This window comes from Cajanus cajan, chromosome 8, assembly GCF_000230855.2.
Source record: "Cajanus cajan strain Asha chromosome 8, NIPB_CcT2T_4, whole genome shotgun sequence".
Lineage (NCBI taxonomy): Eukaryota > Viridiplantae > Streptophyta > Magnoliopsida > Fabales > Fabaceae > Cajanus > Cajanus cajan.
In genome coordinates this window covers 21,102,760-21,127,723 of record NC_138524.1, presented here as the reverse complement: position 1 = coordinate 21,127,723, position 24,964 = coordinate 21,102,760, and the positions used below count along the sequence as shown (strand labels likewise).

General features: G+C 33.7%; 1 protein-coding gene across 2 annotated transcripts in view; it reads left to right on the top strand.

The window, feature by feature from the left end:
* The first annotated feature begins 4,394 nt into the window (after nucleotides 1-4,394).
* LNO1 (Nuclear pore complex protein) overlaps nucleotides 4,395-24,964 on the top strand; it is a 33,915-nt gene continuing 13,345 nt past the window's right edge. Inside the window, exons 1-15 of one of the 2 annotated variants that reach the window (XM_020376991.3) lie at nucleotides 4,395-4,644; nucleotides 4,725-4,931; nucleotides 5,004-5,212; nucleotides 6,327-6,495; nucleotides 6,960-7,106; nucleotides 10,831-10,955; nucleotides 11,551-11,663; nucleotides 12,260-12,399; nucleotides 13,780-13,945; nucleotides 18,263-18,395; nucleotides 18,507-19,286; nucleotides 19,509-19,661; nucleotides 22,367-22,424; nucleotides 23,119-23,252; nucleotides 23,329-23,453. In XM_020376991.3, coding sequence (XP_020232580.1) covers nucleotides 4,739-4,931; nucleotides 5,004-5,212; nucleotides 6,327-6,495; nucleotides 6,960-7,106; nucleotides 10,831-10,955; nucleotides 11,551-11,663; nucleotides 12,260-12,399; nucleotides 13,780-13,945; nucleotides 18,263-18,395; nucleotides 18,507-19,286; nucleotides 19,509-19,661; nucleotides 22,367-22,424; nucleotides 23,119-23,252; nucleotides 23,329-23,453 — 2,645 coding nt within the window. In that variant the 5' untranslated portion in view covers nucleotides 4,395-4,644; nucleotides 4,725-4,738. Of the gene's footprint in view, nucleotides 4,932-5,003; nucleotides 5,213-6,326; nucleotides 6,496-6,959; nucleotides 7,107-10,830; nucleotides 10,956-11,550; nucleotides 11,664-12,259; nucleotides 12,400-13,779; nucleotides 13,946-18,262; nucleotides 18,396-18,506; nucleotides 19,287-19,508; nucleotides 19,662-22,366; nucleotides 22,425-23,118; nucleotides 23,253-23,328; nucleotides 23,454-24,964 lie in introns of both variants that reach the window. The other variant, XM_083062398.1, reaches the window with a different exon arrangement.

The window sequence follows — 24,964 nt, the reverse complement described above, 5'->3', positions numbered from 1 at the left end:
AGACAGTTAGCGGTTCGATGCGAAGTAGCCTTGGTTATTATCATTAAATGATTGTAGTCCATCGAGGATAAACTTAGTATTTTCTTCTTGTGACATAGTTGCCTCAAGTTTGTATTGATTCAATTGACTATTCTTGAGCATATAATCTTTAGACATGTAACACACTTTCTTTATGCCAGTATCAAAGTCATAATAATTAGACAAACGATCGTTTCTCAAATTGAAATTGGAGAATCTAAACTAAATTAAAATGTATTACATAAAATAATATATTAATATATATATATATATATACATAAAATAACTTTTGAGTGATAAATAATTAATAATTATTAGCAATAATATTTATAATTACTAGTAATTAGTAATTATTAATAATAACAAAAATTTTACATTCAATAAGAATTTTTATATATTTGTTTATTTTAATTATTAAAAATATATGTTTTGATAAAAATATAATATATAAATAATATTCATTTTCTTCCTCTTATTTCAATATATTTGAAAGGAGTCTTGAAAAAAATATTATTTTGTAAAAAATTTATACTAATGTGTTGGTGGAAAATATATTTTTCTTGATACATTTGTTTATTTTAATTATGAAAATATTTTTGTTCAATTTTTTCTTTTAATTTTGATATATTTATTTTTTAATTTATTTATAATAACAATTTATTTTAAACTATTGTGAAAATTTAATAATTATTACTAATTATTAAAATATCTTAATCTAATTTTTTTCTTTAATTTTAATATATTTGTTTTGATATAATATATGTAAAAATGTAAATGATTACTAATTATTAAAATATTTTAATTCAAAATTTTTCTTTAATTTTGATATATAATATGTGAAAATTCTAGTAGTTATTGATATTGATTATATATATTTGTTGAAAAATTAATTAATTTTATATTATTTTATTTTATTTTTATAATATACATTTATATAAAAATGTTTTAGAAGGAGTTTTGGAGAAAATGGTTTATTTATTTTTAATTATTAAAATATATGTTTTGATAAAAAATATAATATTTAAATAATTTTCTTCTTTTTATTTCAATATATTTGAAGGGAGCTTTGAAAAAATATTATTTCGTTAAAAAAATTATCTTAATGTATTAATTTTTCTTGATATATTTTTTTGTTTTAATTATGAAAATATTTTTATCCAAAGTTTTCTTTTAATTTCGATATATTTATTTTATTTATTTTTAATAGCAATTTATTTTATATTATTGTGAAAATTTAATCATGATTACTGATTATTAAAATATCTTAATCTAAATTTTTTCTTTAATTTTTAATGTATTTGTTTTCATAAAATATGTACAAATTGTAAATAATTATTAATTATTAAAATATTTTAATCCAAAATTTTTCTTTAATTTTGATAGATTTGTTTTGATATAATATGTGCAAAACGTAGTAATTATTAGTATTGATTTTATACGTTTCTTTTGGAAAAATTAATTAATTCTGTATTCTTTTATTTTTATAATAAATATTTATTTAAAAAGATTTTAGAAGGAATTTTGGAGAAAAAAAAGTTGAGAGTTTTGTAAGAAAGAAAGTTGTTCTAGAACTTCTTCTCTTTCTTTATATTGTTAATAAAATACAAGGTGATCTCTATGACTCATCTCCTATCATATGACAACCGCCTTCCCTAGATTCCATCAAATTGAATTGTGACGGAGTAATGCGTGGTGCTGAAAGCAAGGCGGGTTGTGGTGGTGTTATTAGGAACCATATGGAAGGTTTTATTGTTGAGTCAGACGGAGCAATTTCCAGCAAGATTTTGAATGAAACAAATATAATACATGTTGTTATTTCTAACAAGCGTGTTAGTGTTTCAGGAAAACATAAGTACAGGAAAGCTGAAGAATAGAGCATGTGCATATACCACTTCCTACTCCAAAACCAAGATAAAGAGGAAAGTTTCAAGTATCAAATGAAGATGTGTCAAGGACAATCTAGAGAGCAAATCATATGAAGCATTGGTCAAAAGAAAGTCAACTATGCATCAGATTGAAAGGTATTCAAGACGGAAACAAAGTCCGTCCATCTACCATACTGATCAGACCAAAAGAGAGTCAAAACATCAACGTCAAATACTTAGATGGAGATCACGACTTGAGATGCACATGGACCAATAGACGTAGACGAAGATTGTCGTAATGGCACTTAAAGAATCAAGTCTTAAAAGACTACTCAAGCATCGTCTACGAATATAAAAGAGCTCTCAACATGATCAAAGTGAGTAAAATGAGAACCGAAAAAAGTGTACTTTTTCAGATAAGGACAACGCTCCACAGACCGGTAAAGGACAAAAAGATTTCTAGGTCTCTGCAAAATTCAGACAATGCTGTTAGCAAAACAAAGAAGACTTCATGCAATATCCATGAACAGGAAGCAACATTTAATGCAAGATCCTGAGCACTAAATGAAAGATCAAACTAGTCATAAACGACTATATCAGCTTCAACGAACACTTGTAACGAGCAAATTTTACAAGACTATATATGTCACAACTTCGAACCTGAAAAAGTTGGCTTTTAGAAAAGATAGACGAAGAGTGATACGAAGCCCATAAAGTAAGGAAACCAAAGATAGAGCTCATGGAATCATCAAATATACATTGATGTTATTATCTCTATAGTCTAAGGTGTTCTAAGTGTAACTTAGGATCATACACTTTAGTGAGTGTAGAAAACATATGTATCCTCTTTGTGAGAGTAATCCAAACACTTAATCTCAACTATTTACTTATCATTTGTAAAGCCTGAAGAAGCTAGGGAAAGAATACTTGTAAAGCCTGGAGAGGCTTGTCAAAGAATACTCACTATGAGCTAGAAGTGACTGATTAAAGAATACTAGCGTTGAGGAGTGAAGTCAATGGACCAGGAGTTGGTCGAGAATACTCATTTACGAGCCAGAAGTGGCTGATTAAAGAATACTAGCGTTGATGAGTGAAGGCGACGGGCCAGGAGTTGGTCGAGAATACTCATTAAGAGCCAAAAGTGACTGATTAAAGTATACTAGCGCTAATGTTGAAGTTAGCAGGCCAGGAGTTGGTCGAGAATACTCATTAGGAGCCAGAAGTGGCTAAACAAAGAATACTAGCGTCAAAAAGTGAAGTTGACGAGCCAATAGTGGTTGATAATACTTAGGACCAGGAGTGGTTGTGATCTGGGTGGTCTATAATACTCACTGCGAGCCTGAAGAGGCTGAATAAATAATACTTGCACTTCATTGATTATCTAGTGGAACCCTTCATTTGAAGGAGACTAGACGTAGCTTAGTCTGAGCAAACCAATATAAAATCCTTGTACTATCTATTTACATTTCAAACGATATTTTATTTATTCGCTAAATCATATTAAAAACTTTGTCCATTACCTATTCTTCAATGAAGCTACTCCTAGACGAGAAATACTTTTGTTTAAACCATTATCTGAAGAAACAATGTTTCCTTTAAGAAATAAGCTTTCATTTAAGAAACATTTCTTGTGTGCAGACGATAAAACTCTTAGACGGAAAGTGTTTTTGTAAAACCAATCCTGGGCAATTTCTATTTAGCATTCCCCAATACTATTTTACTGGACGAAAAATAATTTTCTTGCAAAAATGTTTTTTTTAAATTCCTTTACACAATACACATATTCAACCCCCTTCTATGTGTTTTTTTTATCTAACCTCATTTATAACGCTTTTCATGTAAGCTCGATTAGTGTTCCGTTCTTTTAACAGAGTTATGAGTGATATTTCTCGAACTTCAGATCATTAATGAGAAAGACTTTAAAGAGGATATCATTGTAGAATCAGATTCTAGCCTCGATGTTAAGTTTCTTAATGAAGGTTAGTGCTTCTCATAGCTGTGCATCCTTGATTAATTCTATAGTAGAGATGAATGATATTGAATAGGACCTTAAATGCTCACATATTTATAGAGAAGCCAACCAAGTGACTGATACAATGACAAATCTTAATTTCGATATTCAATCTTTGATAATCCCCTCACAGGGTTGTTTTTCTTTGTTTGCTGATTCTGCAACAATATCTTTTTACTGTTGTTTTTTGTTTAGGCTTTTAAGCCCGTTCACTTACAAAAAAAAATAAATAAGAAGATCAAAATTGAGGATGAATAAAAATAGAAGAACCAAAAATGTAATTTAGTCCAAAAAAAAATATACTTATTTGACAAGATAATTTAATTTCTTAGAGATATTTTTATTTTTTAATTTTGATTTAAAAAATTATTAATTTTGAATGAATTTTCAAACACCAATCTTATCACATATATTATTTGCATTTTTTTTTTCTGTTTTCAAAAATAGAAATCAATTTTAAAAATAAAGTTAAAAAAAAAAACCCAAACAAGCCCTAAAGTTTTGAAATGAAAAATGAAAGGAAAGAAGGTCTCGACACAACGAGCTCCAGAACCGCGCTTTCTTCCCCCACGACACACCCATTTTGCTTAAACCACCATTGGACGCGGCGATACCCCACAGTGGTCGCATTCACACTCCAACGCCGTCACCGCAACGCAACAAAACGCAACCATCCTCGCTCGCCGTTCGCGAATTTCACCGCTTCCCTTCTTCACCTCCTCATTGCGCTGCTCTCGTAGTTCCAACACGGTAACAACTCCGAACGAATTAGCTTCACCAACAAAGAGTTCGAAGCACTCACTGATTCATTCCTTTTTCTCTCGCACCAGCGTTTAGCAGGAACATGAGTCCCGCGAAGATCGAACCCGAAGAGGTCGAAGGCGAGGTAGTCGGAACCACCGATTACTTCTTCGTCAAAATCGGCGAGGCCGTTCCGTTGAAGGCTTCGGATTCGAATTTCGATGTCGAAACCCTTCCGTCGCAGCCTCTCGCACTCTCCGAACGCTTTCGCCTAACCTTCGTTGCTCACTCTTCAGGTAAACAGCACTTGAGTGTTCAATTAAACACGCCTCTGTGCTCAAATTGAATGTTGTTTTTTAATTTTTTAGGTTTTTACGTTGCGAGGACGAAGGACCTTATCGATTCCGCGAACGAGTTTAAGGACAAGGGAAGTGGCTCGCCGGTGCAGCAACTGAGTCTTGTGGATGTTTCCATTGGTAGGGTTCGCGCATTGGCTGTTTCCACCGATAATTCAACGCTCGCGGCTTCTGTCGCTGGTGACATTCGGTTTTACTCTGTTGAAAGCTTTCTCAACAAGGTACATAAACCATGACTTTGAGGGATTAATTCATTGGAGTAGCCTAGGTTTCATTGTGTTTTAGGTTTAATTTAATTACTTAATCTGTTGTTATGGTGCTGAGTTTTGATATGAATGAACGTTCATTAGTGTCCTTCTATCACTTTCATTATATGGCATTGTGTCATTCAGTACATGTGGTTTGTTGAAGCTTTGGCTTTTGCACTGCCACTTTGTTATTTAGCTTTCTACTTTGTTGAAATAGAATTTATTGGGGAGAAAATGGTGTCTTGAGTGCACGTAATTCATCTTATTTATACTAAACAGTGAATTAAGCATGACAGATGATTAGGAACTAATTGCAGATCTATTCAACAACTATTGTCTATAGTAATAAATGAGTTTACTAATATTGTAACATACTGCATGTGCTAATAGTAATAATTTTAAACTAATAGTGTGTTTGGATATTTGTTGGAGAACTCAAATGGATGTTGAAGCCAATGCGTGGTCTCATATACTTTTCTGTTCAACTGATTTGGAATGTGTGCAAACAATAAATCAAACACATTAATTTCCAGTACTCCTTGAGCTGAAGCTAATTAAGCTCTTAGCTTGTAAATAAAAAACTTAGAAACAAAAACAAAAGGACACCAAGATGTAAAACAACTCATCCTATCTCAGCCAAGGAGCTTAGGCAGTTAGTTTTCCCCTTGATCAACAAAACCTTTTGGTGATGTCTTTGGTAGGTAGAGGCCCTCGTGAATGCTGATAACTTACCTTTGTTAGCATATAAATTCTCCCAGCCATCTCTTCCCTTGTATGGTTGGCAGTTTTTCTATTCGCCAAATCCCTCTGTTTAATCTTTTAAACTATAACTATGTTCCCTTCTTAAGCTTCTACTGCCTGATGCTTAGGAAGGAAGTATTAAATAAATATAAGGAGAATAGAAAACCTCATAAACATGAAAGCAAATAACTAGGATCAAGAAAAAATATAAAATGCTGTGAAGGTGCTCAATCTCTATAAATTTTGGGATTGTTTGTATGCTTTATATCTCTATCTAAAATACAACTTATATGCTTGAAATATTTTATGCCATATTAACTTTTCTATTTATGTTCTCATTATTTAGGAAGTGAAGCAATCCTTTTCCTCTTCACTTGATGATTCAACCTTTGTCAACGACATGCGTTGGATAACAACAACAAAAAATTCTTATGTTGTTCTTTCAAATATTGGGAAACTATATTGTGGAGAGATTGGTTTTCCACTTAAACATGTGATGGACAATGTTGATGCTGGTATGCTTCTTTCTTTGTTTTTGACTTACCACTTGAATATCTTCACGCCCCAGTATCCATGTGAGTTATGTTTAATGTTTTTATGACTTTAAGGAGTCAAATTACACCAATTGGCAATAAATATTGGAATATGAGTCAGTTCACTACATTACATATCTGTGTGTGCATGCGTGCTCGTGTTAGTGTATCTGTATATCATTGTTCCTATTGCTATTACTGTTTAATTTTTCTATTTTTTTTTTGTATTATACATGGTCGGGAGGGAATGAATTAAAATCTGGTTGTGGCTTTATGCATACACGTCTCTGTCTTTGTCTCTCTCTCCTTGTCTTTCACCTAATATCTGAACAGTGCAGTGTTTGGTGGGCATTGTAATATTTTAATCATATGTTTGGTTCACAGCAGCTTTTTTCCTTATTTTGTCATTCCCAATTACTTGTTTAATTTTTTGTTTCTTTGTGCAGTTGATTGGGGGTTGAAAGGTTCATTTGTTGCTGTGGCAAGTAAGAGTGTTCTAAGCATTTTATCAGCTAACTTTGAAGAAAGAGTTTCAATTCCACTATCCTTCGGATCATGGATTGGTGATTCTGCAGCTAATATTAGCATAAAAGGTTTGCTTCATTGTTTCATTTCTTTATTTTAATGTGTGTATAGTGTGTGTGTGTGTGTGAATTAGTTTTTACTTCCATATAAGTTCTTCATAGATTTGTTAAATGCCCTTTTGATTCAACAATTTCATCGGGAGGATTTTTTGTCAAGACTATCAAATGTTGAAAGGGAGTTAATAAAAAAACCTCATATACTTTAGTTTTGGTCCTTGAACTTATGTTGTTTTTCATTTTAGTTGCTATTTTAATTATGTTTGTTTTTAATCCATACATTTAACAAAAATAGTTCATTTTTAATCCCTCACTAGGACTAAATGCACTTTTTTTTTTCCTTTTCTATTTTGTGGACAAAAAAGAAATGAAAGTTTAATCAAACTAGTTTAAAAATGATATTTTTAGGGGCTAAAAACATATTTAAGCAAAAAGACGTAGCTAACTAAAAATATTGGAGACTCTTAAGATAGTGGTTTGGAGTCTAATTCAATCTTACAAAACTAGTTTGTAAGGTGAGGATTGTTCCCCACTTATACACACTAGTATGACCATTTCACTAGATGATGCGGAATTTCTAACATAGCTCCCTTATGCCGAAGACTGGACATCTTGAGCATAAAGTTTGTAGGACTGGATATCTATAGGTTGCTTGACAACAGTTCAATAGCGGGTGGCTTGATAAGCCTAACAACAAATCGCTAAGATAGACTCTGATATGCTATGATACCTTCTTAGAAAGTGGTTTGGAGCTTTACTCAACCCTACAAAACTGACTTGTAAAGTGAGGGTTGCCTCGCACTTATGTACTCTTTGTTGACCTTATTACTATTCGATATGGGATCTCCAATACACTTTCTTCATGTTGAGGAAAAAACATTTTGAACGTAAAATTTGCAGTACTGGATATTTGCTGATGGTTTGAAAGTGGCCTAATAGCTGGTGGCTTGATAAGTCCAACAACAAGAATTGTTAGGATAGGGCCTGATACCATCCTAAGAAAGTGGGTTGGGGTCTAACTCAACCTTACAAAACCGGCTTGTAAGATGAGGATTGCTCTCCACTTATATACATTAGTAAGGCCATCTCACTAGACGATGTGGGATTTCCAACAAAAACTATTTGACTGAAAATGCTTGAGTAAAATTTTTAGGTGTGTTACGATGTCCATATTTGCTGAGAATAATGGCCAGCAATACTCCTCCCTATGTTGGCTGTTGTGGTCAAGTTAGGCACTTAGGCTTGATTCATTTCTAATAGAAATGATAGCTGTAGGAAATAAGAGCAATTTTAACCTCTTTCCAAGTAGCCTAGATACTTCATATAGCTAGGTTCAATGCTTGTTAGTGATAACTTAATTGCTCTCTTGTAAATTGTAATTATCATTGATCATCTTTGTAATACTTATTAATATAAATAGATAATTCAGCTGAGTGGTCATATCCACTTAAGCTGTTAAAAAAATCCATTTGTCATTTTCTCACATGATGTTAGAGCTCCTGATCTGAGGGCTTTTCTTTCCCAAAAACAACTTTGTAGAAGTTTTGATTGGGCAAGTATTGTTAAATGGTGGCACCATGGCTGCCATGGTGGAATCGTGTGGTGGTTTTGTGAAGGGAGGCTCGCTATGTTTGTTTCTTGGATCTTGTCTAACTTCCTGGTGGTTCAAGAAACAAACACTGGTTTCTAGGTCTAGTGCTGAAGCCAAATACAGGAGGTTGGCTATCACAGCTTCTGAAATTCTGGATTCAGTCTTTGCTTCAAGAACTGCAAATCTATTGCACTACTGTCATGTACTAATCAAAGTGCAGTAGCCTTGAGTCACAATCTTGTTCTTCATTCCAGAACCAATCATATGGTGTTAGATATTTTCTTTGTTAGATAAAGGGTCACTCTCTTATTATTGCTCATGTTCTTGCTCAAGATCAAATTGCAGACATTCTGACAAAACCTCTGTCCAAACTTGGATTTTGTAATTTGAGACACAACCTTAGAGTGATTAGTTGTTTCCAATCACCCTGAGTTTGCATTGGGAATGTTAGAATATGTCTACTCTTGATTTCTCGTGTATAGGCATAGCCTAGACCCTGCTGTATTGTATTCTAGCTTGGGAGACAGCAGTTAGCTTTTTCTATCAGCATGTTAGATCAGTGCTGACTCAGCAGTAGCACTTTTAGTCAGTTTATTCTCTCCCTGCAATTACCTCATTGTACCAGATTATAAGGAGCACCAAAACCGTTCCTGTTCTCAAATATTCAATTCCCTCTCTCTGTCTCTGATATTTAATAGGGTGAGAGCTTTTGTCAGCAGCTTGGAAAAATCATAAGATACTTGTACTTCGGTCTATTCAGGTATGCTTCCACTTTCATTTGTATTTAATGTTGCAAAAACACCTCCATTCTTCTGGAGCCATGTACCTTATGATGTTCTCATCCAAATACTTCATATTCTCCTTTTCCTAGCAATAAAAAGAAAATAGTCATCACAGATGGCACACTTGTAACAGTAGCTGGCATATGAAACATTCAAAATTCAAATAAATACCTTCATAACCTTAAAAAATGTTCTTCATGTCCCTGGACCTATTCATAATGATTTGCTTTTATGGATTTTGTAGAAGTGGTGAAGCTATGGTTTTGTCTCAATGTGCAATCTGTGCTGCACCTTGGTGCATCTGTTTGAAGTAGAACTGATGTATTTTTTAGGAGATTACTTTGGCTCAACACTTGATTTGAGATTAAATATTTGGAATCTATTTAGAGTAAAGCACATGGCTTTTTGAAATGGGGTATCATATCACTAAAGATATGTGGAGCCTGGGCAGCTTTTTTTGATTAATCTTTTCTTTTTTTCTTGGTTGTTTTCTGTTGTTGTATTCTTTAGTTTAGGAAGATTCCTTATCTCCGTTTCTCTCTGTATTTTTTTCTTAGTTTTAATAAATTTCTTCTGTTATCCCTAAAATAAATAATCTTACAAATACAATATGCTATAAGTTTGCTTTGATTTATGACAATCTGTTCTTCATAAAGTTCATTTAGTTGGTAAGTAGTGCTCACAGTATACGGGTGTTTTTCCTTCTCACGTGTCTTGCTGATGTGATAGAACTGGTTCCGATTCTTAAGGAAATAATGATTTTTTATTGACAAACCCGAAATCCTAATTTTTGTAACAATATGGTATCAGTCCTGGACCAGGGTATTCAAAATGAATGATTTCCCTGAATGTTTGAGAGACCTGGATCACCATCTAAGAGTCTAATCCTTTCTCAAATGACAAGCTGGTCTTCTCTCTGAACCTCCCTCTTATTATAAGTTATCTATCTTGATTCCTCTCTATCTCAGCGCAATAAACTAACAGATATCAATGACTTATTAATCTTTAAATATAACATATATTGACAACTAAAGTTACTAAACTAACAATTATCTAACATCATGGTACTCCCCAAATTGATAATTCTCACTACTAACATACATTAATAACTTGTTAAATGTGAATAGGCAAATAGGAATATAGTTAATTAAGGTTCAACTTGAACCAGAAAAGTTTAGCACATTTTAGGAAATTCTAATTAAAAGTAGGCACTAGGGAGTGAGCATATGATTGAGATGTCAATAGTCCCACACATTTTCTTGATGGTCAATTTTATTTTTTTGATGTTTTAAGGTCAATACATGGTGTTGTGTTCATGTTATGCACTGCATATAATATAGTCTTTCTTAAATAATTGTACCAGTTGATTCTGTCAAGTGTGTTCGTCCCGATTCTATTGTAATTGGATGCGTTCAACTTACTGGTGATGGCAAGGAGGAAAATTATCTTATCCAAGTTATTAGAAGCCGACTTGGTGAAATTGACGATGTAAGTGTAAAATCCTTGTATTTTTTTGTTTTTTTGTTTTTTCATGAATATAATCATTATTAATCATGAGCTGCCTATACATGATTAAACTTCGTTGTGGACAAGACTTTAGAAGGCCCGGACAATTGATGCATGCTCTTATCTTGATATTGAATATTTACATGTCATCTTGCTTGCTTTCTGGTAAAATATTTAGGTCAAATTAATGTGCAACTCCCTAAATTATTTGGAGGTTTTGAATAGGTCCTTGTACTTTAAAAGTTTATGTTCAGTTCTCTGAGCTTATAAATTGTGAGAAATGAAATTTTTTTTTCCTGAATGTGATTGAGTGTTTTTCCACCCATCAGAATGAACTTATTTATATTCAAGAGTATATATAAAAGATAATTAATGCCAAAACATTTTACAAGAGAAAAATTTAGATACTGCTAATTGTCTTCATGCTGAACATTGCTAATGTATTCACATTCCGCTGTATTTTGTAAATGTCTCACTGTTTATCAAATTCAAGAGTCAGGATGCTGGGTAGCTTAAGAAAATTACAGTTGTTGTTTTCATGTAGCATTAAATTCTAAATTTGAATTTTCTCTTGCAGGGTTGTTCTGAATTAGTTATTCAATCCTTCTATGATATTTATCAAGGGTTAATTGACGATATTGTACCCTTTGGAAGTGGACCCTACCTTTTATTGACATATTTAAAACAATGGTAAATCTTTTGCATTTCTTTTCATGATGCTTTCTCATCTCCGTAGTCCACCTTTTCTGGCTGATTTTCTGCCTTTACATGTTTTTACATCTTAGTTCGAAGGTTTGTTTTCCATAAAGTTTGTCATGGTACCTTAAATAAATAATGTCGATGTAAAAATAGGGGAGTGACAGGGAATCAAGGCCCTGAGGGCATTGATTAAAAGTAAACAGATTAACTAACTGCAGTTAAGTAGTTAGGTTAGGTTAGTTCACATGTGGAAGGAATATAAGAGTAGGAGCGGAATGAGGTGATGGGCTGATGGCTATTGTGGGATAAAAAGAATCAGTTTTGGGGGAGGGTTCTAGGTCACTTTAGTACCTGGAGATTGATTTGTTCTCATTCTTGTTTGTTGCCCTTACCCATTTTGATAACATTGGTACAAAATTGGGATTAGTGTTTGATCAATAAAATTACATGTTTTACATGTTTACTGGTCATCAATATCATCCTTTATCTTTCATGAATTTTGTTGAATTTCTTTTCTGACCAAAACTTAGAATTTGAACTGATGAATGATTTTGCTTTATTTCTTTTATTTTTTTTAATAACTACAGCCAACTTGCAATCAATGCCAACATGAAAAATACAGATCAGCACATTATGCTGCTTGGTTGGTCAGCAGATGATGACAAGAGTGAAGCTGCAGTTATTGATATTGAGCGAGATAATTTGGTTCCAAGAATTGAACTTCAAGGTACTTCAAGATTGCTAACTTGTTGCATGATTCACAATAAAACATTATGGTGCCCTTTAATTTGATCTATGTAGCTGACTCCACTTAGTGGGAAAAGGCTTAGTTGTTGCCGTACTTGTAACATGTTTGGCAAGAAACCTCATTGGGCTAAACAGACGAAAATTATAAGGAAGTTGGAGGATTAGGATGTCATGGACTGAGGACAGGAGATGATAGATAAGCCATTTTAGGGGTTGTTTTGATACCACTCCTTAAGTGATTGGGCCAGGATTAAATCTGGAGTTACAGATACAATTTTAGAGCCCGGTATATGCTGGTGACCCAACCCAAAGCTAATTTATGGTTCCAACAATAGTTTGGATGGAATAACTTCCATTCGATATCTTTTTATCCAATTACCCAAAAATAAATATGGGTTGAATATTCACGTTCTGCAAATATTAAATTAATTCTTGAGACAATAATCTTTTTAAAATATGTTCTATTTCAAAGTAATTTGAATAATGTATGATAATCACCACTAACACACTATAGAAGATATATAATATTTTTTCTTCATTTTATTGATTTGCATTATGCCAATTGTATCTTGATGATATTCTTAATTCTTCAACTCAGCATGTTTGGGAAAGCTTAATTAACCACATTTCAGCTTTTTTTTTTTTTTTTTTTTTTTTTTTTTTTTTTTTTTGGGGAAATAAAGCTGTTTGCAAAATAAGTTGCATGTTTGAGACAACAATTGAAATTTCTAAAAAGCTTTTTTTTTTTTGAAAAAAAAGTTGTTTTTAATGCATCTAGAGATTTGACAACCTTCTTTCCCCTAAAGCTGATTTTATTATGTAAAAACTGATTTTTTTTTTGTTATATCCAAACGAAATTAAATATTTTAAAATCACTTTTTAGCAAACTTACCCTAACAAAATTTCATGCTGATTATAATTGATTTAACAATACTGGATTATCCATGGAGTGGATTGTTGAAAACTTGAAATAATCTAATTTTCACATCTGTCCCAAACCCAAATGCACCCTCAATGCTACTAAAATTTCATCAGTTTGTTTCATGTAAGAGGGTTGAGATGGGTAAATCTTGACCATTGGATCTTGTACAAATGGTTACTATCTAGAAAGGAGTAATGGCTTTTTCAAATCTTCTATTAATTATGATTTATGATCATTCATTTGAGATTCAATTAAGATTTTCAATTCTTGCTGCTCTTGGATGCAACTGGCATATGCATCTTGATTCATGAAGCATCGATATCATAAAATAATGTGTGCTCATATAGAAGGCATCCTGATACTCATTGACTCTTGATCTATCTCTTGGATTTAGTTTGATATATACTTATGTAAGTTTGTAAATTTTCACTTTTCCAGAAAATGGTGATGATAATTTGCTGTTGGGGCTATGCATTGATAATGTTTCAATCTATCAAAAAGTTGGAGTTCAACTTGGTGTGGAGGAAAGGACAGAGCTTTCACCATATTGTGTTCTTATATGCCTTACTTTAGAGGGAAAACTTGTTATGTTCCATGTTGCCAGGTAAGTTTTTGAAATTCTTTTCTATTTCCATTCACAAGCATCATTTGATTGATTGCTTCAGATGAGAATAAGTTGTGTTTTGGCAATACCATGGTCTGAGATTTAGTTTTTTCCACATGCTTCTAAATTTTCACTTGAAAAGGAGAATAATTTTATTATTATTATTCATACATATTACATTTTCCTTATACCTATTCGTAACAATCTAATCTTCTAAAATAAGGAAATAAGGAAAAATATTCTGAAAAATATCCTAGAAGATTCTATAGATATTTTCTCTAATTAGGAAGATTTTTTCTCTAATTACAACACTCCCCCTCAAGTTGGTAAATGAATATCAATCATTCCCAACTTGCCTAGAAGATCTTGAAATCTACTCGGAGGGAGCCCTTTTGTAAAAATATCTGCTATATGAAGTTCTGTAGGAACATGAGTTGTAATCACAAAGCCTCTGTCTAGATTATCTTTGATGAAATGTCTGTCAATCTCAATATGTTTGGTCCTATCATGTTGTACTGGATTATGGGCAATGCTCATGGCAGACTTATTGTCACAGTATAGTTGCATGGGTTGTCCACCTTGATTTTAAGGTAATCCAAAATGATTTTCATCCACGTTACGAGACTATCTCCAAGAAACATACAATACCCAGAAGTAGATTTTCTGTCAGTAATAGAACCTGCATAGTCAGCATCAATATATATTTTCATAGTCAATGTATCTTCCCTTTTGAACAATAACCCCTTTCCTGGACTTGACTTCAAGTACTGGAGAATTTTGTCAACTGCTTGCATGTATCTCTCTCTTGGATCATGCATAAATTGGCTCACAACACTAACTGCATAAGCAATGTCTGGTCTTGTGTGTGATAGATAAATCAATTTCCCTACCAATCTCTGATATTGAGCCTTCTCTACAGGAGCACTTTCTTCACTTCCAATTTTGTGATTTTGTTCTATAGGAACTGTTGAGGTTCTACATCCCAGCTTCCCTGTTTCTTTGAGGAGATCAAGTACATATTTCCTTTGGGAGATGAAAATTCCATTTTTGGAATAAGCAATCTCTATTCCAAGAAAATACTTGAGTTTTCCTAGGTCTTTCATTTCAAATTGGGCTGCCAATTTTTCTTTTAATGCCAATTTTTCTATTTCATCATCTCCTGCAATAATCATATCATCCACATAGACAAGCAATAGAGTGAGTTTACCTGTAGAAGAGTGTTTTATGAATAGAGCATGATCTCCTTGGCTTTGTCTGTATCCCAAGGAAACCATTACTTTTGTAAATCTTCCAAATCATGCTCTAGGGGATTGCTTAAGACCATAAAATGCTTTCTTTAGGAGGCATACCTCGTTTCTTTCATTTTTCACTTCAAAACCTGGGGGAATCTCCATGTACACTTCCTCTTCTAGATTTCCATGAAGAAAGGCATTCTTCACATCCAACTGGTGTAAGTCCCAACCAAAATGAGCAGCCAAAGCGAGAACAACTCGAACTGTATTCATCTTTGCCACTGGGGCAAACGTCTCCTCATAGTCAATCCCATAAGTTTGGGTATAGCCTTTTGCCACCAATCTAGCTTTATATCTTTCTATTGTCCCATCTGCCTTATGTTTCACTGTGAATATCCATCTACACCCTACTGCCTTCTTGTCTCTTGGCTTATCAACAATCTCCCAGGTTGAATTTTTTTCTAATGCATTCATCTCTTCTTTCATGGCTTGAGTCCAATGTTCAAGTTTCATGGCCTCCTGGATTGAGGTAGGAATTTCTGTGGCATCAATGGCAACAATAAAGCTTCTGTGCTTATCAGAGAGATTGTTAGTGCAAACATACTGAGAAATAGGATATTTAGCACATGATCTTCTTTCCTTTCTCAATACAATGGGTAAGTCCCCAGTAATACTTACCTCCTCACTATTATCTTCAGGGATCCTCACTTCCGGTTTAGACAATTTTTCTTGCTCGAGAGTTGAAGTGGGTTGTTTTCTTCTTTCATATTTTTTGCCAAAAAATTTGTCTTCCTCTTCTTCCGCTTCTTCCTCGTTGTGAACCATGGTAGCTTCATTGCTTAGATCTTGGGCATCCTGCAAAGACAAATATGGTAATGACAAGAAGGAGAGCTCCTCCACCAAGTGCTTTCTCCCCCTGAAGTGGTGGACTGGCATAAAAGGATTGTGTTTCCTGAAAGGTGACATCCATGGTGATAAAGACGCGACGACTCTGAGGATGATAACATTTGTACCCTTTTTTATTAGAAGGATACCCAATAAAGACACATTTAAGAGCTTTGGGATCTAATTTACTACGATTAGGATGATGAGAGTGAACAAAAACAGTACATCCAAAGACTCGACTAGGTAGACTCGATATTAGAGGGCAAGAGGGAACAAAAGACAATAGAGACTCTATAGGACTAATGCCATTTAAGATACGGGTGAGTAACCTGTTGATGAGATATGTGGCGGTTAACACAGCTTCTCCCCAGTAATGTTTTGGAACAGACATTTGAAAAAGAAGAGCTCTAGTTACTTCTAGAAGATGACGATTCTTTCTTTCTGCAACCCCGTTTTGTTGAGGGGTGTTTACACATGTTAGTTCATGAACAATACCATTATGAGACAAAAAATTAAGAAATTCATGATTCACATATTCAGTACCATTATCAGACCTGATTCTTTTGATATTTTTTCCAAATTGATTTTGGACCAGACGGAAAAAATTAACAAAGATTTGGAAAACTTCTGATTTATTTTTCATAAGGTATGTCCATGTGACACGAGTACAATCGTCAATAAAGGTAACAAACCATCTAGCTCCAGAAATAGATTCTACGATAGGTCCCCAAACATCAGAGTGAATTAAATCAAATGGAGAAGTACTCTTTTTATTACTAATAGGATAGGATGCACGATGGTGTTTTGACAATTGACAAATATCACAATTAAAAGACTCAATAGACTCCTTAGTAAACAAATGAGGAAATAAGGATTTAAGAAGGTTGAATGAAGGATGCCCAAGCCTTTTATGATGTAGCCATATTTGGGAATTTGCCCACGTTTCAGATGTAGCTTGTTGACTCATGATTTTTGTTTTGTTTTGATCATCAGATTCCAACAAATACAACCCACTCTGCTCTTTAGCAGTTAAAATTGTCTTCCCCGTAGCAAGGTCCTGAAAAACACAATGAGTTGAGAAAAATGTTACTGAACAATTTAAATCTTTTGTGAGCTTTTGCATAGAGATAAAATTATTGGCTAATTGTGGAACATGTAAAACATCCTTTAATACAATAGATGATTCCAAAATTATATTCCCAGAGCCGCATATGGGTACACCTTGACCATTCACAACTGTAATAAGTTGTTCTCTATTCCTTTGAATATATGATTTGAAGATCATACGAAAAGGTGTCATATGATCAGTTGCTCCTGAATCAAGAATCCAAATACCTTGTGACACAGGACCCACATTATGGAGAGAACTCTTACCTTTCATGGACAGAGTACATGGTCCAGAGGGCTTACTTATTGATTCAATCATTCCTTTCAAACGATCTAGTTCCTCTTTAAAAGCTTTCATCTCAAAAAATCTGATGGTGGTAACTTAATGGATTGATTCGGCGACTCTGTCTGTGGCGACAACGATGAGTGGGCCGTGGAACGGACTTAGGAGGCTCCGGCGACCAGTTCTGTGACAGCAGCGGCGAGTGGGTCTCGTCGGAGCTAGGCGCGTGGGACGTCACCGGAAAAGGAACAAAACTCAAAAACTCAGATTTACTCAAATCTGCGCCAAATGGGACGTCACCGACCCGTGGAATGGACTCAGGAGGCTCCGACGACTCTTTCTGTGGCGGCGACGTCGAGTGGGTCTTGCCAGAGCTAGGCGCGTGGGCTACACGCGCCGGTGACGGTGGTAGCGCGTGGCGGCGTATTTCCCGGAGCGAATTCTGGCGTTGTGTTCGCCAGAGTTGGGCGCACCTTTCTGCCCTATCAACGACCCCAAAGGCTATGGCGGCAGCCGTAGTGGCCGGATAGCGGCGGCGGTGGCTACTGTTTGCAGCGGAAACGGAGCTCCCAAGATCTGGAGCTCTGAAACCAACTTGAAAAGGAGAATAATTTTATTATTATTATTCATACATATTACATTTTCCTTATACCTATTTGTAACAATCTAATCTTCTAAAATAAGGAAATAAGGAAAAATATTCTGAAAAATATCCTAGAAGATTCTATAGATATTTTCTCTAATTAGGAAGATTTTTTCTCTAATTACAACATTTTCTATCTTCAAAGGTTGAATGGGTTTTATCTTTAGTCTTGCAGGAAGTAAAGCTTCATCACCTGAGGTTAATTCTGTTCTGCACAATGATGAAGATGCTTCTGTAAACCTTCCTGAGGATGAAGGTTGCACTTTTTCTCAGGGATTGCAGAAACAGGCAATGGATAAGGTGTTTTTGGTTCTTTAATTTTAGGATATAGGAACAGTTATTTTTCTATTGAATACTGATTGTTAGTATATTCAGTTATTGACATTTCCAATAAAAACAAATTCTGTGCAGACTTTTGAGGTTAGTGGGAATTTGATGGCCAAGCCCTCTGGCAATCCTCAACAAATAACATGTACTGAAACTAAGCATACAGAAGTGGAATTAGTGGCAAATTCACAGAGTCTAAAGTCTAATGTGCAGGAAGTTGTTTCTGATGTGAATGTGAACCAAGATACTGATAATCAAAATCCATATCATCCAGGTGAACAGCAAAAAAGCTTAGGTCAAAAGACTGCAGCACTTGGAACTAGCATCGGTTCTTTAACAGTTAGCAGTCATTCTGCTTCTCCTGGTTTTTCAAGTTATAAAAATTTACAAGCAACTACTGAGAAGACTAAGGAACTGTGGACTCAACATATATCAAGTGACTCACAGAGAGCTTCTAATTTATTGCCGGGTGAAACATTTTCATTCCCTAAAAAGTCTGACGTTTCTTCAATTTCAGCTTCAAGTTATGCTGGTGGTGTTGGTTTTCAAAGTCAAAAATATACCATGAGTGCTTCAAATGTTCCTGGGAGCATGGGTGGAAAACCCATTCCTGTACAGAATGTATATGGCGTATCTCCAGCGATCAATTCTGCCAGTAGGCCTGTTCAGAGTGGGGGACAACAAGCCTCCTTAGTAGCTGGAAATATGCAACCAGTCTTGAATAGCAGTTCACATTTGTCATCTGATGGAAATACTGCCGCTGGAAAGTCATCTGCTCGAAAGTTGCTTCCTTCTAATGAGCAGCATGGAACTTCATCCAAGCATGGGATATCCAGTTCCGATTTATCAAAGCAGTTTGGCAAAGTATTATTTCTGAAAATCTTTCATAGTTTCAAAATATAAATGTTAGATCTTGTGCCTGTAAGATGGCGTTATTGATGTGGATAGATTAATTTCTTGTTTTATCTAGTCATTTGTGCTATAATGAGGAATGCTGATTGTATTGTTATGTATTTCTCTTCTCTGCTATTAAATTATGCCAGGAGTCCTGATTGTGCTGCTCTTTTTTTCCTTTCTCTCCACTAGATTAATGAGATGACTAAAGAATTGGATCTACTTTTGAGATCAATTGAAGAGTCTGGTGGTTTTATAGATGCTTGCACAAGGTCACTACAAATTTCAATTGAAGCAGCGGAACAAGGCATGGATGCTCTGTCCAAAAAATGCAAAAAATTGGCGGTGATGTTTCTTTATATGTTTTGACCCTTCCATTTCATGTCAAAATATTGGAGTTTGAGTCAATCTTTTCCTTGTTATAGGCTTGTATTCTGTTTTTAACTTAACTTTGATTCCAATGATATATTAATCATGTTTAATATTTATTACTTGAGACTTAAAATATGATAAAATCAGTGAGTTGTCTCAGATGATGTATTTTATATGAGAGGTCCGAGCAAGCAAGTACAATCAAGGGTACAATCTGAGAAAAAGACTTCAGCCTATCGCTCCTAACCAATAAGCTAGCTACAAAAAAAAGCAGCATTATGAAGATGTACAACAGATAATAAACCACTATTTTAACATTATTCAAATTTTAGGTTTTTAACATGTCTTTGAACCTTCCATTTCATGTTAAAATATTGGAGTTTGAGTCAATCTATTCCTTCTTATAGGCTTGTATTCTTTTTTTAACATAAATTTGATTCCAATGATATATTAATCATGTTTAATATTTATTACTTGAGATTCAAAATACGATAAAATCAGTGAGTTGTCTTGGATGATGTATTTTATGAGAGGTCTGAGCAAGTACAATCAAGGGTACAATCTGAGAAGAAAACTTTGGCCTATGACTCCTAACCAATAAGCTAGCTACAACAAAAAGCAGCGTTGTAAAGCTGTACAACAGATAATAAACAACTATTTTAACATTAATCAAATTTTATGTATTTAACATGTCTTTAACCGGGCCCCTTGACATTGTGCGACTCATGTAGCTGATTTTATCCTATGGGATAAGGCTTTTTTGTTGTTGTTGATTAGGGCCTTATGTGTTTAAAGCAAATTATTCTATTCCTTGTAGGCTTGTATTCCATCGTTTCTGCTCTTTCAATGGCAACACTATTTCCTAAAACTTTCACTTCTTTGGGAATTTTATTAATAGAAATATTAGTCAGAGAATTTCCTTTCTCATAGAAAATGTCAATCTTTATTCTATTCTGGATAGGAGAATTTGGACTCTTGGCTTTTCTAATGGTTTCTTGTAGTATAATTTTTCATTTATTAACTCATTCTCGTAAGTCTTAATAGGCAGAAGTTTTCCTTTGATAAATGTATTTGGAAATCAAAAACCCCTTCTAAAGTGAAGTCTTTTGTCTGAACTGCAGTACCAAATAGGATTCATAAAAATGGTTTGTTGCATATATCAAAACCTAAAATAAAAATTTCCTCCTATATTTGTCTCATGTGCATGAATAAATCAATCAACTTTAGACATGCTAAATCTCTGTGAAATTGTCTGCTTAGTATTTATGGTGTTTTGGGGAAGAATGGGTTTGTCTGAATTCTCTAGAGACCTTTCTTTGACAATGCTTAAAGTGTTTGGAAGAACTAAGAAAAAAAAGGGTCAAGATTTTATGAAACTGGTTACTGTTTTCTAATCTGTGGTGTTCATGTTGGAGAAGGATCAATATCTCAAGGTGTTTGGTCTATTTAGATTTTAGAAATGTGGAATTGAAGAAGTTTCTTGCTTCTCATTGGTGCTCAGCTCATGGTATTTTTAAGGGGTTTTCCGTTTTTTATTTGCAGAGGGAATGGGCTGCCAAAGTTCATTGTTATTTTATGAGTTTTGTTTTGTTGGTTTTTATTTATTTTTCTTATATAGTAGTTTCTGGTGGAAGAAATCTTGTCCTTCTGGCTTTGTAATCCTTTTCTTTATTAATGAATTCGTTTTTCTATAAAAAAAGAGATTTATTCTAAAATTTTAAAGATAAATTTAGTTATCATAAGATGTAGTGATGTACTCGCATTAATAAAAGTCTTGTACTATATGCTTTTGTAAATTCACACATGCACCTTCATTTAGTGATGGCACTGGTTTAGAATCTAATGTAAAGAATGAGGTGTTTTTGAACCCTCAATTCTAATTTCTGTGCCAATGTAGTAGCAGCCTTTGGCTAGGGTTGTAAGATACAAAATGAATGACTTCGGTGGATATTCAAAAGACCAAGACTCTCCCTACACTGTAATAGCCTAGTCCTTTGACTCCTTTCTCAAATGATAAGATGATTTTCTCAACCTCCCTTCTTTATTTATAGGCAATATGCGATATTTCTTCTACTCCTAACAAACTTCTAATGGTTATCTATCATTTGGACTGTGATTTGGTGACCTAGGTCATTCCTTTTTTGTTGCTTTGGATTTTTGATTTAGATTCCTTGGAATTTTTTCCATTTCTTTTTTCTGGAAAAGATGTTGCTTTTGAATATTAGTAAAGGCTATCATTTACAGCTAGAAATCAAGATGGTGAAATTTATATTTGCCTATGCTATGGCTGTGATATCTCGATATATAGTAGATATTAACATGTAAGCTCCTAATATGTTCCCCGACTTCATTTTTCTTGTTTACCATTTCTGTCCTTCTGTTAGACTTGCGTTTCTTTACCAGAAAGATTAATTAGGTATTTCAGCATCTCTTGGTGCCATTTTATTGTTTTTACATTTTCCTCTTTACTTGCACAGTATATTTAGTTATCTAGAGTGTACTGGATTTTTCATAATTTATTATTTGGTTATAGTTTGCAACTGATTAATGTTTATGCCTTTTATTTGTGTTGTAATTTAGATTTTATTTTAATTTCATTAGTTTCATTAGGTAGTGTTTTTAATTGTGTTTGTTGTACATTGTACTAATATTCAAATTTTTTCCTGTTTACTTTTCAGTGCCAAGTGGATGAACATCATGAGGAAGTTCATCATCTTCTTAGCAAGACAATACGAGGTAACCTTTACATGTGTATGAAATTTGTTTTCATGGAATTTTTAGCAAATGAAATTATGTGGCTGCATCAGTCCAGTAATATTTGTATATCTATATTTTAATAAAAATGAAATTTTTTTGAAAAATAAGTGGTGAATGAATTCTTTTGAATTTTTGTTTGGTCAGCATTTTTTACTGGTGTAGCTGGTAAAATCTCAAATATAATATCCTTTCCAACAACATTTCATCTTTGCTAAATTATACTTTTGGTCCATGAAAAGTGCATTAGTTTTTCAACAGGTTCCTGGAAATTATTATTTTCAGTTGAATCCTTAAAAGTTTTCCATCTAGTCTTTGAAGGAAGTTTACAACCACAGTATCAAAGCTTTGTGCCTTGTCAAAAGAGTGGCTACCTCATCCACATTTTCAATCACGGTCTTGAGGGTTTGGTCTGATCTGCACTCAATTGTAAAATAAATAAAATAGTTTTGATAACATGTTTAAAAACTCATATTTATCAGGGGCTTAAACTGTAATTTAACATCTTATTTTTTCTTTTTCACAAAGTAAAACAATTTGTTTTAGAAAAATTACATTATGTCCTGAGTCCATGACATCCTAGTTTTCTTGTTACATGTATTCTTTCCTTTTTCTGGTCAAAATATTGGATAAGCTTTCTCTGTTTGACCTAAATGATTATCTGTTTGGATAACAGTTATGGCAAGAAAAATATATATGGAAGGGATATATAAGCAAGCTTCTGATAGCCGATATTGGGACCTATGGAATAGGCAAAAGTTGAATTCAGAACTTGAGCTAAAGCGACAGCATATATTGAGTCTGAATCAGGTATTATGGGTTATAATTTGCCAACAAAGGTTTCTGTGGCCTATGTTTTAACAAGTTATCTTAATCCTTATTCCAGGATTTAACCCATCAGTTAATTGAATTGGAGAGGCATTTCAATGCCCTTGAATTGAATAAATTCAGTCAATATGGTGGCGGGTGCATAGGTCGTGGAGTTCTCCAAAATAGATTTGGACCTTCAAGGTATAGTGACTTGTAGCAAATTTTATACTGAACTACACGCATAACATGTTCATTCAATTATTGATATGTGGTTTTTAATCTATATCAATTGTCTTGTTGCCATTAAATCTATAGCTTATCTCATTTACATATAATAGGCTTAGATACAAGTTGCTACCTGTACCACAACCATTTTTCTTTCTTTTACTATTCTATGGTGTTTTTTATTTTATAATCTTCATGTCATCTAGTTGTGGCTTACAATTTGAATGTAATAAAGTGAAATAGGGTAATCACGCATCTTGTAATTGAAGCAAAGATGTATGTTGTTCAACTAATGGTTGTTTCAAGGGAGTGTCGTTTAAACCTGTATAGAAATTGAGTATCATGCTGTCGTTTTGCATTGCTACTTGATATTCTTTGTTCCCTCATTTATTCTTAATGAATTTTATATTTGCTAGAAGAAAAACTATTCTTGTTAAGAGTATTAGAATATAAGATTTTTGTTTTAGTAGACTAATTTGGGATGTGCTATTCCTCTTTGTACTAGATTATTACTTGACCTAGACTGCTAATATAAGTATGATAGTATATGTATATACTGTTTCTATCATATGTCAAATCTAATACTCTTAACAGGTTCTTAAAAGTATAAATATGATAATTATTGAGACCAGATGCTTAATAAGGCATGGGTATGATACAACACAGATATGGGGATAGGGAAATTCATTCAAATTCTAGATACAATACTGCCTAGATATGTTAACATGAATTTAAAATTAAAAATATATACTTTACGTAAATGCAAGGTTATACGACGGATGGCGACAACGACCTTTTAGTGCCATACTGCCATGGTAGACACCATGACGGTCTATGACAGACAAAAAAAAAAAGGTATATATATATATATTATATAATATGATGCAAAAACAGAAAAATAACAAACACACATATTAAAACCAACAATATAACAATCTAAAATTCATGGCATTCATAATCTAGTGATAGTCATCATAAAAAAACATAAATTCTTAACCAACAAAAGGATTAAATAGCCATCAAAACAAATAAACAATGTTAAAAAACAGCAAAACACAATGACAATTCCTAAAACTATTTTGTTTAATCCTCTTCATCCTCATCAATGTCTGCATAATTAATTTCCACATGATGATGTTGCTCATTTGAAAATCCTTCAGCTTCTTCTCCATCTGAATTATGAAATTAACATTTGGCACTATTCCTCCTCCTCACTGCTAGAATCTTCTGATGCCTCAACTTCTTCAACCTTTTTCCCCTTGTTCTTTGAAGCTACTCCTTTGGCTCTTTTAGAAGTATTGGTAGATGTTCCTACTTGCTCCTCTGACGCCTAGTGTTTGCCTAGGCTCATCAAGTCCCGAAGCTTGATAAACTTGTCTCCAAGTAAGGTCATCTCCTCCTTCATGAACCCTCTCATCTTCACCTTCTTCCCCATCCATCTCTCCAATTAGCCACTCATTGCAATCATCAATCCCATTGAGACTAAT